This window comes from Vulpes vulpes, chromosome 12, assembly GCF_048418805.1.
Source record: "Vulpes vulpes isolate BD-2025 chromosome 12, VulVul3, whole genome shotgun sequence".
Classification (NCBI taxonomy): domain Eukaryota; kingdom Metazoa; phylum Chordata; class Mammalia; order Carnivora; family Canidae; genus Vulpes; species Vulpes vulpes.
This window is the reverse complement of record NC_132791.1, coordinates 149,563,586-149,579,091: the sequence shown is the minus strand read 5'-3', so window position 1 is coordinate 149,579,091 and position 15,506 is coordinate 149,563,586. Positions and strand designations below refer to the sequence as shown.

At 36.7% G+C, this 15,506-nt stretch overlaps 1 protein-coding gene across 14 annotated transcripts in view; it reads left to right on the top strand.

The window, feature by feature from the left end:
- PATJ (PATJ crumbs cell polarity complex component) overlaps positions 1-15,506 on the top strand; it is a 358,484-nt gene that overhangs the window by 68,914 nt on the left and 274,064 nt on the right. For all 14 annotated transcript variants that reach the window (XR_011995974.1, XM_072730762.1, XM_072730764.1 and 11 more), the window contains exons 15-17: positions 2,401-2,535; positions 8,100-8,261; positions 11,720-11,851. Coding sequence is in view for 13 of the 14 variants with exons in the window: in XM_072730762.1 (XP_072586863.1) it covers positions 2,401-2,535; positions 8,100-8,261; positions 11,720-11,851 (429 nt within the window). In the remaining variant the exon portion in view is untranslated. The remainder of the gene's footprint in view (positions 1-2,400; positions 2,536-8,099; positions 8,262-11,719; positions 11,852-15,506) is intronic.

Genomic DNA, 15,506 nt, shown 5'->3' with positions numbered 1-15,506 from the left:
ATATTAGTGCTGTGGGGGGTCAGGACTGTTTCATTTACCTGATTCCAGATCATAACTCAAATCCTTGCATACAGTTTATTTTATATTCTATAAATATATGCTAGATATCATGTCTAGACAAGATTGTAGATTGGTGATATATTGGTAAGGGTCTAGCTCTCAAAACAACAAAAGAAATAAAAAAAAAGCAACCCAAATTTGTAGCATTTACCAGTATCTGTGGTGTAAATAGTCCAACCATGGCAGATTTCAAGCCACCAAAATGACATCACTGAATACTGAGTTGGGAAACGATTCACAATAGCACTTCATCATTTCAGATTTCTCTGTGGGAACAGAGCTAATTAACTACCTTCCCCAGCTTCATTTAGCAACTCAACAAATCATCCATTTCATCTTTCAGTTCATCCCTTCAGTAGTACATAAAGAGAGTATTTAGATAGTTTTTAGAAAGTATTTCTACTGTACATGTATAACAGATAGAAGTCTCTTTAAAAAGGTAAAGTGTAAAAATAACTAGGAAGTGATGGATTTTGAGTGCTTGTTATATTTATTTTTAATATCATTTATTTAATTGTGGTTCACAGAATTTAATTTTTAGTGATAGCTACATTTAACAGCTGACTTGCAAAATTCCTGAAAATTGAGCAATCTCTTCTTGCAAGCAGTCTTCATACCACTTGAGATGACCTATGGATGGATGCACTGACCACTCTTTGCTCCATAACAAAGAAAGGGAGAGAGGAGGCAGAGATGGGTGGGTTAGTTCTTATTACAGAAACATATCTCTCCTTTTATTAACCTCCTACTACTAAAGAAAAAAACTAAAAACCAAACATCAACATTAATAAGGAAACATGTCTTCTTCTGGTTTGATATACATGATTTGGTACAATGACTACACAAGAAAATGAGGGGACAACAGTGAGAAATAGAGAAATCACAGACGGGACAAGAATAAAATCAATGTTAACCTTCCATTTAGAGCACTAGAACATCTTCTTGCCAGAGGTAGTTGTAGATTCTGAAGTGCTTGGTGGTCAAGAGCACTTAATTTTCAGAAAATTAGCCCAGGGCCAGAAGTCCCTCATGCCTGTTTTAAGTCATTGAGGTCTTGGTGTGCTGGATTGCTTACCAATTCCCATTTGTCTCTGTGTGTATAGTGGGAAGGAAATGAGCCCCAGATGATGTCTGGAGGAAGGCCTGTAGAACTCTGGGGACTCAGTGGATGACTAAGGGGAGGTGACAAGTTCAGAGATGAGGGATCTTAGAGAATAGGAAATATGAAGGAAAGAGCCATGTTGTGGGTGCATTGCCATGCTGTATAGAATTTTCTCCTTATCAAATATATAGCTAGAGGTGGGTCTTGTATTTTTAGATAAACAGACTATAGGTAGAGGAAACATAAATCATAATTAGTACCATTTACCACATTTGAGTTTATATAGCCACAATGAGAAATCATGAGCTCCATCTTTAAAAGTCAAGAGAGTAGAGTTTGGTGAGTGCATTTGACCTTTGCCGCCAACAACACCAAGTCTCATCTCTTTACTTTGACATTGGCTAGAATTTCTTAACCCTCAACTCATATCTGAGCCCATATGAATCCTTCTAAGCCAATAGCATCAATCCTAGGATGGAATAATAATTGCCTTCCTTATTACATACCTACTGTCCCTCAACTAGAAATTGTTCTCACTTAAGTTGGTGAGATGGAAAAGGAGTTCTCGGTGAGATGGAAAAGGAGTTCTCAAGTGACATATCATTTTTCATAGATTAGTTTTAAAAAAAAGCATTTAATGAGTCCATGTTTAGTGCCTAGTACTCTTGTAGGGCCCGAGGTTATAGAGAGCAGAAGATATAGACTTTGTACTCGGGGATTAAGCAGAAAATAGGGATTCTAAACACAGTAGGTCGTGAGCTGTGATAGAGATCTGTACAGGGTGGTCTGGGACTCCAAACAGAGGCACAGTAACTCAGATATCAGGAAGGGCTTCCTGGAAATGACACTGCCTTGGTATTGAAGTGTAAATGGAAAGTAGGTAATAAAGAGGAACTAGAATGTTCTGGGAGGTGGGAAACCCTGCAGAGAAATGAAACATGGAATACATACTGGGAACTATAGAAAGTTTGGAAAGCCTGCTACTTAGAATGAAGGCAGGACTTTGTACATCTATCTCTCCATTCCTAGGGAATCTGAAAGGAAAAGAGGAGTGAGGACAAGAAGACAATTATTCATATTTTATTGGTGGCTAGTTTTCCCATTACTGTCCTCTCCTGGGATCTTGGTGATCTTATTCAAGAGGTGGGGTTTTCATGTCAAAATAATACTTGATGGAGGATTAACAGCTGGATGTGTCTTTGTCACGTTTGATGTTATTGCTTTGTGTTTTGCTACAGCTGCTGCCCATTCACACTCTGAGGCTTGGCATGGAAGTGGATTCCTTTGATGGGCACCATTATATCTCTTCAATTGCTCCAGGTGGTCCTGTTGATGCACTGAACCTCCTGCAGCCAGAGGATGAACTTCTTGAGGTAAGGTTTCTGAGAGATAAAAGACACAGAACAGGAATTTCTAAGTTGTAGGAAAATGTATTTTTATAAGAAATTCACTGAGTTACATTACAGCCCATGTAATGTGAACTACTGAAATTGAAAAATACTTGGAGACTATCTTTTCAAGTATACAACATAATATTGTTAACAATGGTCTCCAAGTCACCGTAAGAGTAGATCTTAAATGTTCTTACCACACACATATACACCAAATGGGAACTATGTGAGGTGATGAATGTGTTAACTAACTTCAGTGTGAGAGTATTTCACAATATAGATGTATGTCAAATCATCACATTATCCACCTTAAACTTACAGAATGTTATGTGTCAATTGTATCTCAATAAAACTAGAAAAAATGAAATAAAGGCAAAGAAAAATATAGCCTATGTAATGATAAGGAAAACAGATAATATGCTTTCAGTTCATTTTCCCCATCTTTTAGGACTCCTCAGATGTCCTTTTGAGTGCTTTATTTAAGTGATTGAGAAAGAAGCTAATGTCCCATTTTAGTTTGATAGCATAATTAGGTTTTTGTATTGTTTTGTTTTAGCAAAGTTCTTTCTAAGAGATGAATTCCTACCCCATGTTTGCAGCATGTAGTCACATTTATTTGCAAGTTTTATTGGTTATATTTAAAAGAGTTAGGCTAGCTGGATGACCTCAGGCTCCCCAGCCTTCTTTACTTAGAGAAATTCTAGAGTACTTCTACTCTGATATGACCTTGAGAGATTTTGTTAGATTGAATAGTTCTAGAGCTAACATAACAAGCAAACAGCATTGAATCTTCTAGTTTTACAGACAGGAAAATAAAGCTTTGATTTTCCCCAGCTTTATACACTTATAGCATGAGGACTTTAATTCATGTTCTATCTCCCATTTCACTGTTTTTTCAAATATACTATTTCCTAAGCTCCTTAAAAAAAAAAAAAAGTGGAGAATGGTCAAACTTAGAGAAGGGTATGTAAAAGAGGGTTTTGCCAAGAGTTGGGAACCACAGTAGCTCTAACTTGGGTTTAATAGAATCAACCTCATAGCTTTAGCCAAGATTAGACTCCCATGGGCCTTGATTTTAGAGATGTCTTTCTAAAGTCTATGTTTACTCAAAATGAAATGACAGGGATAGCAAATGGGGTTGTTTTTGGATGCAACTGCATTTTTTAGCAGTGTCTGGCCACCCAGAAAAGTATGTTCAGAATTCTGGGCTGATTTTGAGGTCAGAGGGAAAGCTGCTATGACTGGTTGTTAAATTTTGTCATAAGCATGGGAGGGCAAGATATTGGAGTCCTGTGTTAAGATGTAGTAAGTTGCTGATTTTTAGAAGTGCTCAAGGACACTGGGTGTCATGCTATATGTTGGCAAATTGAACTCCAATAAAAAAAAAAAAGTGGTCAAGGAATCATACTGGGATGCTTATTGAGGAATAATGCCTTTGGGTTTTACTGCATGACTTAAGGGATTTTTGGTTTTTGTTTATTGTTTTGGTACTGAGATCATATCTTTCTCTTTTGATTGCCAGGGCACATACATAGCTTTATGGATATCACACATGATAATCTATAGATTAGAGGCTATTTCTATACTGTGTAGTTTTTAGGTATTAAGAAAAGAGATATTTTTGTTTGGAGAGAAGTGGAATTAGTGAAAACCAGTTTGATTATCGTTTTTTTTGTGAGGAATATACATATATTGTATATGTGAAACTAATGTAATGTGACAGGTTAACTACAATTAAAAATTTTTTAATTCTTGTATTTTAATTTTAATTCTATTATTAAAAAAGTAATAAACTTTTTCTCCAAAAAAAATGCATATATAACATAAAATTTACCATTTTAACCATTTTTAGTGTACAATTCAGTGGCATTAAGTATGATTAAAAACTAGAATGTGGTAAGTGATAAAGGATTATTGGCAAGTATGAAGGAAGTGTGCATGATCCCAGCCATCAACTGAGTCCTCTGTGCTTTAGCCAAGATTATGATCCCATGGGCCTTCCATCTTGTAATGGAATGTGGTATAATAAGAGTAGTATACTTACATTCTTAAGTAGAGATTTCTGGTGAAAAAACTGGAGATAGGGAGTGAAGCACAGGTTTGAAGTCAGAAGAGCTGCTTCTGTTTTTAAATTTCCCACAGCTTTACATCATGTCCTTTGACATGTTACTGAATTTTTAACAGTTGTTTTTTTTATCAATAGATGCCTGTCTCACCATGTTTTTGTGAGGATCTAATGGAGTATCATCAATGTAAACTTTATTTGAAAGATTTTACTTATTTGAGCGAGTGTGAGCAAGGGTTGTGGGAGGGCAGAGCAGAGAGGAGCAAAGGTGGGGGAGGGGGAGAAAAATCTCAAGCAGACTCCATGCTGAGCATGGACCCTGATGCAGGGCTCAGTCTCACAACCCTGATATCATGACCTGAGCCGAGATCAAGAGTCATACACTTAACTGGCTGAGCCACCCAGGTATCTCTTAAACTTTATTTTTTTTAGCATACAGTATTTTAATAGTTTCAGGCATATAATATAGTGATTCAACAATTCCTACATCACCGAGCTCTCATCACAAGTGCACTCCTTAATACCCTTCACCTATGTCACCCACTCCCCATCTACTTCCCCTCTGGTAACCCTCTGTTCTCTGTAATTAAGAATCTCCTGCTTGACTTGTCTCTCTTTTTCCCCCCTTTGCTCATTTGTTTGTTTTCTTAAATTCTACAAGTGAAATCATATTTGCTTTTCACTCACTGCCTTGTTTCCCAGCATTATGCTCTCTTGCTCCATTCATGTCATTGCAAATGGTAAGATTTCATTCTTTTTTATGGCTGAATAATATTCGTGTGTGTGTGTGTGTGTGTGTGTGTGTGTCCGTCCGTCCATTAGTTAATGGACACTTGGACTGCTTCCATGATTTGACTATTGTAAATAATGCTGCTATAAACATTGAGGTACATGTATCCCTTTGAATTAGTGTTTTTGTACTGTTTGGGTAAATACCCAGTAGTGTGATTGTTGGATTGTAGGGTAGTTCTATTTTTAACTTTTTGAGGAACCTCCGTGCAGTTTTCCAGAGTGGCTGCACTCATCCATGTAACCTTTAAAGCATTATCTCACTGTGAGATCTTGGCAGTATTATCGCTGTGAAAAGGCATAAACAATCTTTATGGGATAAGATGAATGAGGATTGAATGAGGTAATGTAGTGGGATAATACTTGTACAGTATTATGTATTCTGCAAATGTGTACTGTGTGTGTTTTCTAATCACAAAGTCTGAATGATTGAGACTTGATAGCACTTAAGAGGGTCTCAAGTAGGAGGGCCCAGAGAAATACTGTGAACTCTAAAATAAAAATTGGCCTATTCTGAATAACCAAATATAGAAATAAAAAAAATCTCTCTAAAGTTAGCCAAATAAACTCCTGAACCTAAAGTGTGTGTGTGTGTGTGTGTGTGTGTGTGTGTGTGTGTGTGTGTGTGTAGTGTACTCCTTAGAGCTTAAAACCAGAAACACAAATATGCTTTGGGGTTAGGACATTGTGCCAAGTCTCAGCCCAGAGCAGCTATTTACAGCAGCCATAAATCCTCTTAGATAGAAGTTGGTAATGGGAAATGTGACCAATCCCTTAAACAGTAGAGAGTAGTGAGGAGGACTACCAGGCACTGCTATAATAATTGGAGACAATTCAAATGAATAAGTAATGAGCTAAATAAATATTTAAATGTACTCCAAGATAAAAACCTGAAAAGTGATTTTCTAATTTGTTGAAGTAATGTGAAACACAAACTAAGGCCTGCATATGCGTAGAATTCTTGCTTTGGTTGTATCTGCTTGCTTTGTTTTCAGTATAGAGTACTACCCGTTTGGATGATCTTAGAACTTTCTATGTTTTGGTACCAGTTGGCACTGAGGACATGATGTGACCAGTGAAAGTTGACTTTCAGTTCTAACAAGGAAAAACCTTTATCAGCTGCTGAACTTGCTGTCCCCTGGATCCCTTTCATCAGTCAGAAAGTCTTGAGAGATAATTACTTTTCTGCCAGGGCCAGCACCCTGAAGCACATATGGGTCTCTTTACTCTGTGGTGATATCTCTGTAAATAATTAAGAGGCAGAGAGATGGTGTCTGGCCTGATGGCTAAGTGCTTGTATGTTGCAGGCCTGAGAGTGGCTCCCAGGGATGATTGACTTGAGGCTCAGGCTGCTGCTGCTGAGGTACTTCTAACAACCCACAGTGTCATATTCTCTGAGAATGACAGATTTTGTGCAAAGGTTTCTCCCAGGAAAGTCAGCCCTGTGATAGTTATCTAGACATTAGCACTGGACCTGTCAGAAATTAATGCCAGCCCAGAAATATCTTTAAAACCAATCATGCCACTGAACCCTCCCAGGAAGGTGAGAATCAGATGCGAAAAGATTGGTTGATGCCTGGATTATGCTCATGCCTCAGCTTTTGGGGAGTAGCAGACAGATTGGTTTTTAGTGGCACTAAGTCAGAACCGAGAGAGCTTCTGGAGCTTAAGTCAAATACATAAAAAATGAGAATAAGTTTACCTTTCTAAATAATGTTTGCAAGATATTATTACTGTGCACTAAAGCATGAAACTTAGATAATTTTGTGGTGATAAGCATTAAGCATTAGTAAGGAGTAGTTGGTTATCCTTTTGTTCTTTTAAGCATATGGAACACACATCAAACAGTTTGAAAACTGACACACTTCCTGTCCTTGAGGACTGTGAACAGAGCATGTAAGAATAGAATGGAGGCAAACTTACATGTATATCTTTTCGATAGACATGATTTCTCAAGGATGGTATCAAGAGTTTATAGCATGTGAAAGAAAATTGTGAAAAATGATGCTAAATTTTGACAGCTGAGTATCCTAGATTTTGTTAACTACACATTGTAATTTGATTGATTTTTAATTGTAGCCTTAAAATTAGTGCTAATATCTATAGTGATATTTTAATGAAATGAAAAAGCAAAAGGAGATGGTCTTAGGAAGGCTAGCAATGATATTTAGTGTGTTTAAGGAGGGAAGTGTAGAGGTAGATGAGAGAATTCAGCATTGGAGGGTAGAAAAGAGAAATCGTGACTGAGGTATGAAAAATTAGGCAGATCACTTGTAATCTGCACACATCTCATACTTCATTGAAATTCAGTAAAGGTTTAGTCTTAATTTTTATACGTTTGATTTCTAATGTTTTTATTTACTACTAAAATAATGTGGTTACATTTAGACCCTTTGTTCACAGAGAAAATAATCCTGTTTTTATTTTGATAGATTGTTGTGATCATGGGACTTTGTTTTTTTTTTTCTTTGGGGCCTCTTTTTTTTTTAAGATTTTATTTATTCATGAGAGACACAGAGAAAGAGGCAGAGACATAGGCAGAGGGAGAAGCAGACTCCCTGTGGGGAGCCTGATGTGGGACTCGACCCCAGGACCCCGGGATCAGGCCCTGAGCCAAAGGCAGACAATCACTGAGCCTCCCAGGTGCCCCGTTGGGCCTCCTCAATTCTGACTTAACCCTTTATCTTTCCAGGTTAATGGTGTCCAACTGTATGGGAAATCTCGCCGAGAGGCAGTCTCTTTTCTCAAAGAGGTTCCACCTCCCTTTACCTTAGTTTGCTGTCGACGATTATTTGATGATGAAGCTTCTGTGGATGAACCAAGGACCACCGAAACCCTTCTTCCTGAGATGGAGGTACTAACTAAATATACTGTGGTTCCCACAGGAATGAGCATTCATCAAGGATGCCCTGAAGAGTGTATTTAATATGAAGGGGGGCAGAAGTTTCCTTCTTCTTTTGACTATAGTAGTGCTCCAAGGCAATAATGCATAACTTTACGAACTGTTACTTTTCATTTAACATCATAAAACTTTTTTTCTTACTTTTTTTTCCCCTTGAAATGTTGATGACATTAATGTGCATGCACTTTGATTTTAGAGAACTTTTTTTTATTTTTAGTAATTTCCTGGGCTCATTACCTTTGGCTCCCAGTTCAACTCAGTTCATCTTAAGTTTAAGATGCTGGTGAGTGTTGAGTATCTAATGGACTTCCTTTTTTCAGAGCCTTAGAAATATGAAGATCTATGACCAATTTCGAAGTGAGTAAAAATTGCTGTAAAAGCCTTCAGAAGGTCAGCGAATAAAATAACATTTTCTTTGCTCTTGGTACTCTTTTTTTTTTTTAAAGAACATTGTGATTATGAAAACAGTTTTTTTTTTTAAGCCTGTGCTTTGTCATCTTATACCAGTTGTAAACTCATCTTTTTTTTTTTTTTAAATGATTTTATTTGTTTATTAGAGCACCAGCAGTGGGGAGAGGGAGAAGTAGCTCCCTGTTGAGCAGGGAGCCCCATGCAGGGCCCAATTCCAGGACCCTGGGATCATGACCTGAGCTGAGGGCAGACTCTTGACTGACTGAGCCACCCAGGCACCCCTGTAACCTCATCTTTTATGCCACTTCCCCTACCCTACCCTCTCAACCCCCTTTCCAGACTCTTACAGATTATAATTCCATTAACACCAGTTTAGACACGTAGACCCTTCCCTTTACTCCACTGTGGTCTGAGCTTCAAGATACATGGACCCTAATCCTGCCCCTACCATTTAATGATTGTGAATTTTTGAGCAAATAACTTGACTTGCTGTTTATATTCTTTCTTTGAAAACTGAGGACACTTAGAGTATTTACTACCCTCATTAGTTTGCGTGAGAAGGAAATGAAGTAATCTGTGGCTCTTAGTGCAATGCCTCGCACATGCAAAGTGCTTGGGAAAAATTAACTGTAGTTCTTGCCTCCTCCAGTCCACCCATCTTTGTTTCCTGATTTCCTAAAGTATGTAAGAGGCTGGTACTGTCTTAGGGTCATAGATACCTTCATGTGTTTTAAGCTTGCTTTTACAAGAAAACTTAGCTCCTGTGAGCAGAGTCATGTTATCAGATTATTTTGTCTCTCATAGTGTTTTTATTCTGTACTAGGTGTGTAAGAATTCTTAGTCCATTATTGATTGAAAATCTCTTTTTAATGTTTATCTTTGGTAAAACATTTCAAGGAAGGGACTCATGTCACTTTTGTGATTCTTAGTATCTTTACTAAAATTCAATGGGGATGAGGGCTTACCTCTAAAGATTGATAAAAATGCCTTTAATCTCATTTTACAGGGTGTGTAAATCACCCAGCTTGCTGACTCAGTGCTCCCATCTGTCATCCTTTACCACAATGGGTAAACAACAGCTTTGAATTATTCTAAATGTCAACCTTGCTGCCCATTAGTTGATTGCTTCCCATTCTGTAAATACAGGAGTTATGCAGGATTGATTGTATCAAAGTGATATATCTCAGGTTGGAGTACAATATCTTATATACCTTGGATGCCTTGAAATTTCTGTAAACTTAGGTTTTATAAGTGTGTACGGTTTCTTAAAATCCTGGCTTGCTTTTCTTCCTCCCCCCCCCCCCCCCAATTATCCCCATATCATCTTGGGTTCTTTTTTATTTTCTTTTCATCTTGGGTTCTTAAGTCTTATCTGGTTAGGCAGCTCAGCCAAAATTCTAATGCTCATTAGTCAGTGAGGGTATTAAATGCCCCAGGAAAATATCAATCATATTGTATTAGCCATTGGAACTTTACTTTTTATTGGAAGGTATAATGTGTTCTTTTTAAATATCCTTTCCTCACATCAGACTCATATATACAGAGGTTATTGATCCAGAACATCCCACGGATTTCAAGTTTTGTAATTCAAGAACCCAGGAATCGTTCCCATGTTTAGACTCAATCCACCCATGGATTGAGTATTGACTTTCCATGTCCTGCAGGGACAGTTTGAGATCTGGACCAACCATAATTTAGAAAATGTTTCTGTACTTGCTGTAGCGTCTAACTCTTCCACATTAGAGGGGTCCCCTCCCTTTGGTTTCATTAAACAGATTTTCTTATGCAAGCCATTCAAAATTATGTTTGTAGGAATGATGCACTTTGATTTTATTTATGAGGAGCACTCAAAATTTTTAAACTAATTTTAAAAATTATTATTTAGTCTGTAGTTGTAATTTAAAAAATTCAAGGGAAATGCAGTCAAAGATGGATGATTTGCTAATGTATTGAACAAATATTTATTGAGCATCTACTGCCAGCCAGGCTTTATTATGGGCTGAGTGGATAACTATTGGTAAACTCCATGATTGCCCACATAGAGTTTTCATTCTAGACTGTCATCTTGTTAGTTGCTGAGGCTACAAAGAAAAAGAAGATAATCTTTGAGCTTCAGAGAGAAGGTCAGAGTATTTTGAGGAAGATAAATTATATGAAAACATAATACGGTGCTATAAATAGTATTAAAAACTGAAGGTTGAAGCAGCTCTTCTTCTGTGTAGTCAACTCGTTGACTCACTATCATTTAGCTTCCTAGAATGACTTCTAGCAATGACTCTCCCTAAAAGGAGGGAGGAGCTTGGAATAGGGGGATTTGGGAGTATGAAGTCAAGGAAAATAACCATGGACTTGTATTGGATAGTTTTGCCGGATTATGTCCTCCAAGACCAGATTTTCATTATTTCAACTCACTGAATTTTTTTTTAACCAGTTTTTAGATTTACATGATTCCCAAGGAATTGGATTTTTTCCACTATATTTTTCTAGTGAAGTTTTTCTTGAAAACTTCCAGGAGCCAACAGAAGTGGTTTCTCTTATGTCTTGTACTATCCTCTCTCTGGCAGGCCTCTTTCTGTCTCTCACTGTAAATATAAATTCAGGTCTTGCTACTTATATAATATCTTATAAGCTTTGACTTTGTATAATATTTTCATTTTTCCTTAAATTGCATATTTTTCCTTTTATGCTTCTAATGGGATGACAGAACTCATTGAAGTATAAGAGGTCAGTGTTAATATTTTGAGTGAAACAGGTACTTTACATTAAAAAAATCCAACTGTATAAACAGTCTGCATTTTTTAAGTACTTGAATTTTCATGAAGATATACTAGAGTGTGTGTGCCCCTGTGCATGCCCCTTCTGAAAAGGTTAAAAAGATAAAGCATGCATGCCAATGAGAATTCCCAGTTGGAGAAGAAGCTATGAGATTCCCAGTATGTTAATTCTTTTCAGAATTGAAAGGACGACGTTTGAAGCATTTATCCTCTTTGGTGTTTCAGGCTAACCACAATGTAGACATCAATACTGAGGAAGATGAGGAGGAAGAGTTAGCACTGTGGTCTCCTGAAGTCAAGATTGTTGAACTAGTAAAAGATCATAAAGGCTTGGGGTTCAGCATCTTGGATTACCAGGTATAAGAATCTATATTGAGTTTTTGGACAGATTTGTTTTAAAGGTATGTGAAGGGGATCCCTGGGTGGCGCAGTGGTTTAGCGCCTACCTTTGGCCCGGGGTGTGATCCTGGAGACCCAGGATCGAATCCCACGTCGGGCTCCCGGTGCATGGAGCCTGCTTCTCCCTCTGCCTATGTCTCTGCCTCTCTCTCTCTTTCTCTGTGTGACTATCATAAATAAATAAAAATTAAAAAAAAATAAATAAAGGTATGTGAAGTAGTAATTATTTAAGGCATTCTCTAGGGAAAACTGAATGATTTGATATATAATGCTACCACCCAAAGATAGGTCTTATGATTTCCACTGTTACCTTTGCATTTAGTAGTTTTCTTAATTAATAAAATGATGGATGATATAATAATTGAACAGTGAAAGAAGCAGCAGTTTTATACCCATGGATACTTTTAGAGACTGGAGCTTGAAGAATTTTTTTATATGGAGGGGTCCCCCCCATTTTTATCGAGATTATTTCACATACCATAAAATTCATGCATTTCAAGCATGCTGTTTGGTTGTTTTCAGTCTATACTCAGTTGTGCAACCATCACCACAGTCTAATTTCAGAACCCTTACATCACCCTAGAAAGACTCGTCCACATTACAGTCATTCCCAGCTCTTACTGTTCTCTCTCTCCTCTTCACATGAAACTGTTGTTTTGCTTATCTGTTAATCGCAATGAGCTTGATTAAATATAAATGTTCTTGATGAAAATACGTATTTATATTCAACATGAAATACTATGTATAAATAGTATAAATAATACTATTTATCTATATATGTACTCCAATTGTAACTAAAGTCACTAATGCATTTGGGGGGTGGTGTGTAAAAGATCACAGTAGGATATCTATTATGTTCTATCAGTTTACTGGTTTACAGTATTTTTAGACCTGATTATCATGGGGAATTTAAAACTGTTGGCAAAAAAAATCTCTTCACTTTTAAGATGCATATTTTAATATTTTAGTGCTGCCTAAACACATTGTGGTTTAATAAAGCAAAATGTACTCTATCAAAGCACATAAAATGCCAAGTGATATAAAAATCAATTTTTTTTAATATAATAAGGCATTCGGGAACAGATTAAAAGAAAAATACTTTGAGCATTATGTAAGAACATTAAATTCCATATTTAAGTAGTGTGATTTAAGATTACTGAAATAGATTGTTCATTTTTGCTGGCATATTTCTGTGCCAGATAGCCCTCTCTGTTATTAGAATGTTTCTTTGGAATATTACTGAAGTATGATTTACTGATTCTAAATAATGCATATTTGGAGAAATATTTTTTTAAAGATTTTATTTATTTATTCATAAGAGACACAGAGAGAGAGAGAGAGAGAGAGAGAGGCAGAGACACAGGCAGAGGGAGAAGCCGGCCCCACGCAGGGAGCCTGACCTGGGACTTGATCCCGGATCCCCAGGATCAGGCCCTGGGCTGAAGGTGGCGCTAAACCACTGAGCCACCCAGGCTGCCCTGGAGAAATATTTTTATCAAGAAGTATCACATTGTAAGATTCTAGAAGTTTTTTTCTTTATTATTATTTTTTAAAGATTTTATTTATTTATTTATTCATGAGAGACAGAGAGAGAGAGAGAGGCAGAGACCTAGGCAGAGGGAGTAGCAGGCGCCATGCAGGGAGCCTGATGTGGGACTTGATCCCAGGACTCCAGGAGCACGCCCTGAGCCGAAGGCAGATTCTCAACTGCTGAGCCACCCAGGCATCCCTCTAGAAGTTTCTATATTGGTTGATATAAGGGCGTATAAAATAAATTACAGATACCATCGCAATTTTTCTTACCCAATGTACCCTTATTACCTTCCACATGATTAATGATAAATAAGTATTTGCAGAATGATTGGTTGAATAAAATTTAGGTTAGCCAAAATTAACTGGAAGTAAATGAATACATTCAATGAGACTTTTTTGTTAGCCGTTTTGATAATTAGGATTTAGTTTAGAAAACACCTTTCAGATGAAGTGTTGGATATTCAACTATATTTCCATTATGGTTGGAATCTATATGTATTTGAATTCTTTTTTTTTTTTTTAAGATTTATTTATTTATTTATTCAGAGAGAGAGAGAGAGAGAGAGGCAGAGACACAGGCAGAGGAAGAAGCAGGCTCCATGCAGGGAGCCCGACCTGGGACTCTATCGCGGGTCTCCAGGATCACACCCCGGGCTGCAGGTGGCGCTAAACCGCTGTGCCACAGGGGCTGCCCGTATTTGAAAATTATATAATATATTATAATGGTGCTCTTACTCTCTTAAATGACATGTGTAAGTTTTATATTTTGAATATTGCCCATGTTAAAGCAGAGAAGTCCTTTAGAAATTAAAAAAAAAAACCTCAATAAAGGAGAGAAAGGAAAAGTGGAGAGTCCTTAAGAGTTTAACCTCTAGTCAACAGAAAAAATTCTTGTATCAGTTCTGAGCTTTACACTTAAAAAAAAAGTTCCAAATATGGAAATTTTTTTCCTCATTGCGTTCATATAGGTATGCCTTAAGGCATGCTTTGGTTTTTCTTAATTTAATTTTTTTATAAAATTCTAGGTTTCTCCTCCCCTCTATCTTCCTCATAATCATCACTACACATGCAGACATTTCTGCACAAATTATATAATTTTGCTGCAAAAGAAGTGTTAGATATTCCTCTTGCCTTTCTGCTTCTCAGAGAACTGATAGAAAAATATTTCATTTTTGAAATGCAACTTTGATTCATATTAAAGTGCTTGGCTTATTTACTTCTGTAGCTAAACCTTGGAAGAAAAACATTGCCTTAAACAATTTTTTTCTTAAGTCAATATTAAGTATATTTACTTATTGTATTCAGCACGTATTCACCATTTGTCAGTGGTATGTAGAACTGTTAAACACTATGACATTTAGATGATACATAAGTACAATTTAAAATTTGGTTTTGGGCAATTTAATTAATTGCATTATATTGTCCCTAGTTGTAACTAGGTAATAAATTCTATAGTTCAAAAAATTTTTTTACAAGGCCAGGTGAAGGTTTTGCAAAAGTCATGAAAGGCCGTGTTTTGGCTATTACTGTATTTGATGCACCCTGTATGAATTTATTGGGTAGCTGAATAGGGCTGATGCAGATCTACTTGCATCCTTTTTGCCCCTTAGCACATTTAGAATACTGTAGAAACATCCCTGGCCACAGGGAGAAAGTTTTAGGAGAGTGGGAGAACTTCCAGGTTGTAAAGGACTGCATTAGCAGTATTGAAGAGATTGAAAATTTACTTAGCAATATTAATTTCTCACTAACTGGTTTTTCTCTAGAATAGTAAGAACTTCCCCAGAACCTGACAAAATTATATACAGCATCTGTTTCATTGGTGCTTATGCAATTTCTTCATCTATAAAATGGGAATAATGTCAAGCTCAAAGGATTGTTGTAGGTTAAGTGTACTTAAAAGAAGTAGGAAATGTTAACATTACTATGGGTATGTGGATATTGATAATTATCCAATTTAGAAAATAAACTAAAAAAAGTCTTGATATTATCTTGAAGGTATAGCCGTACTACAATGTATTTGAACCCTATCAATTTGTAGCTATCTAGTTAGATTAGGAAAATTAATAAGTAGATGCCT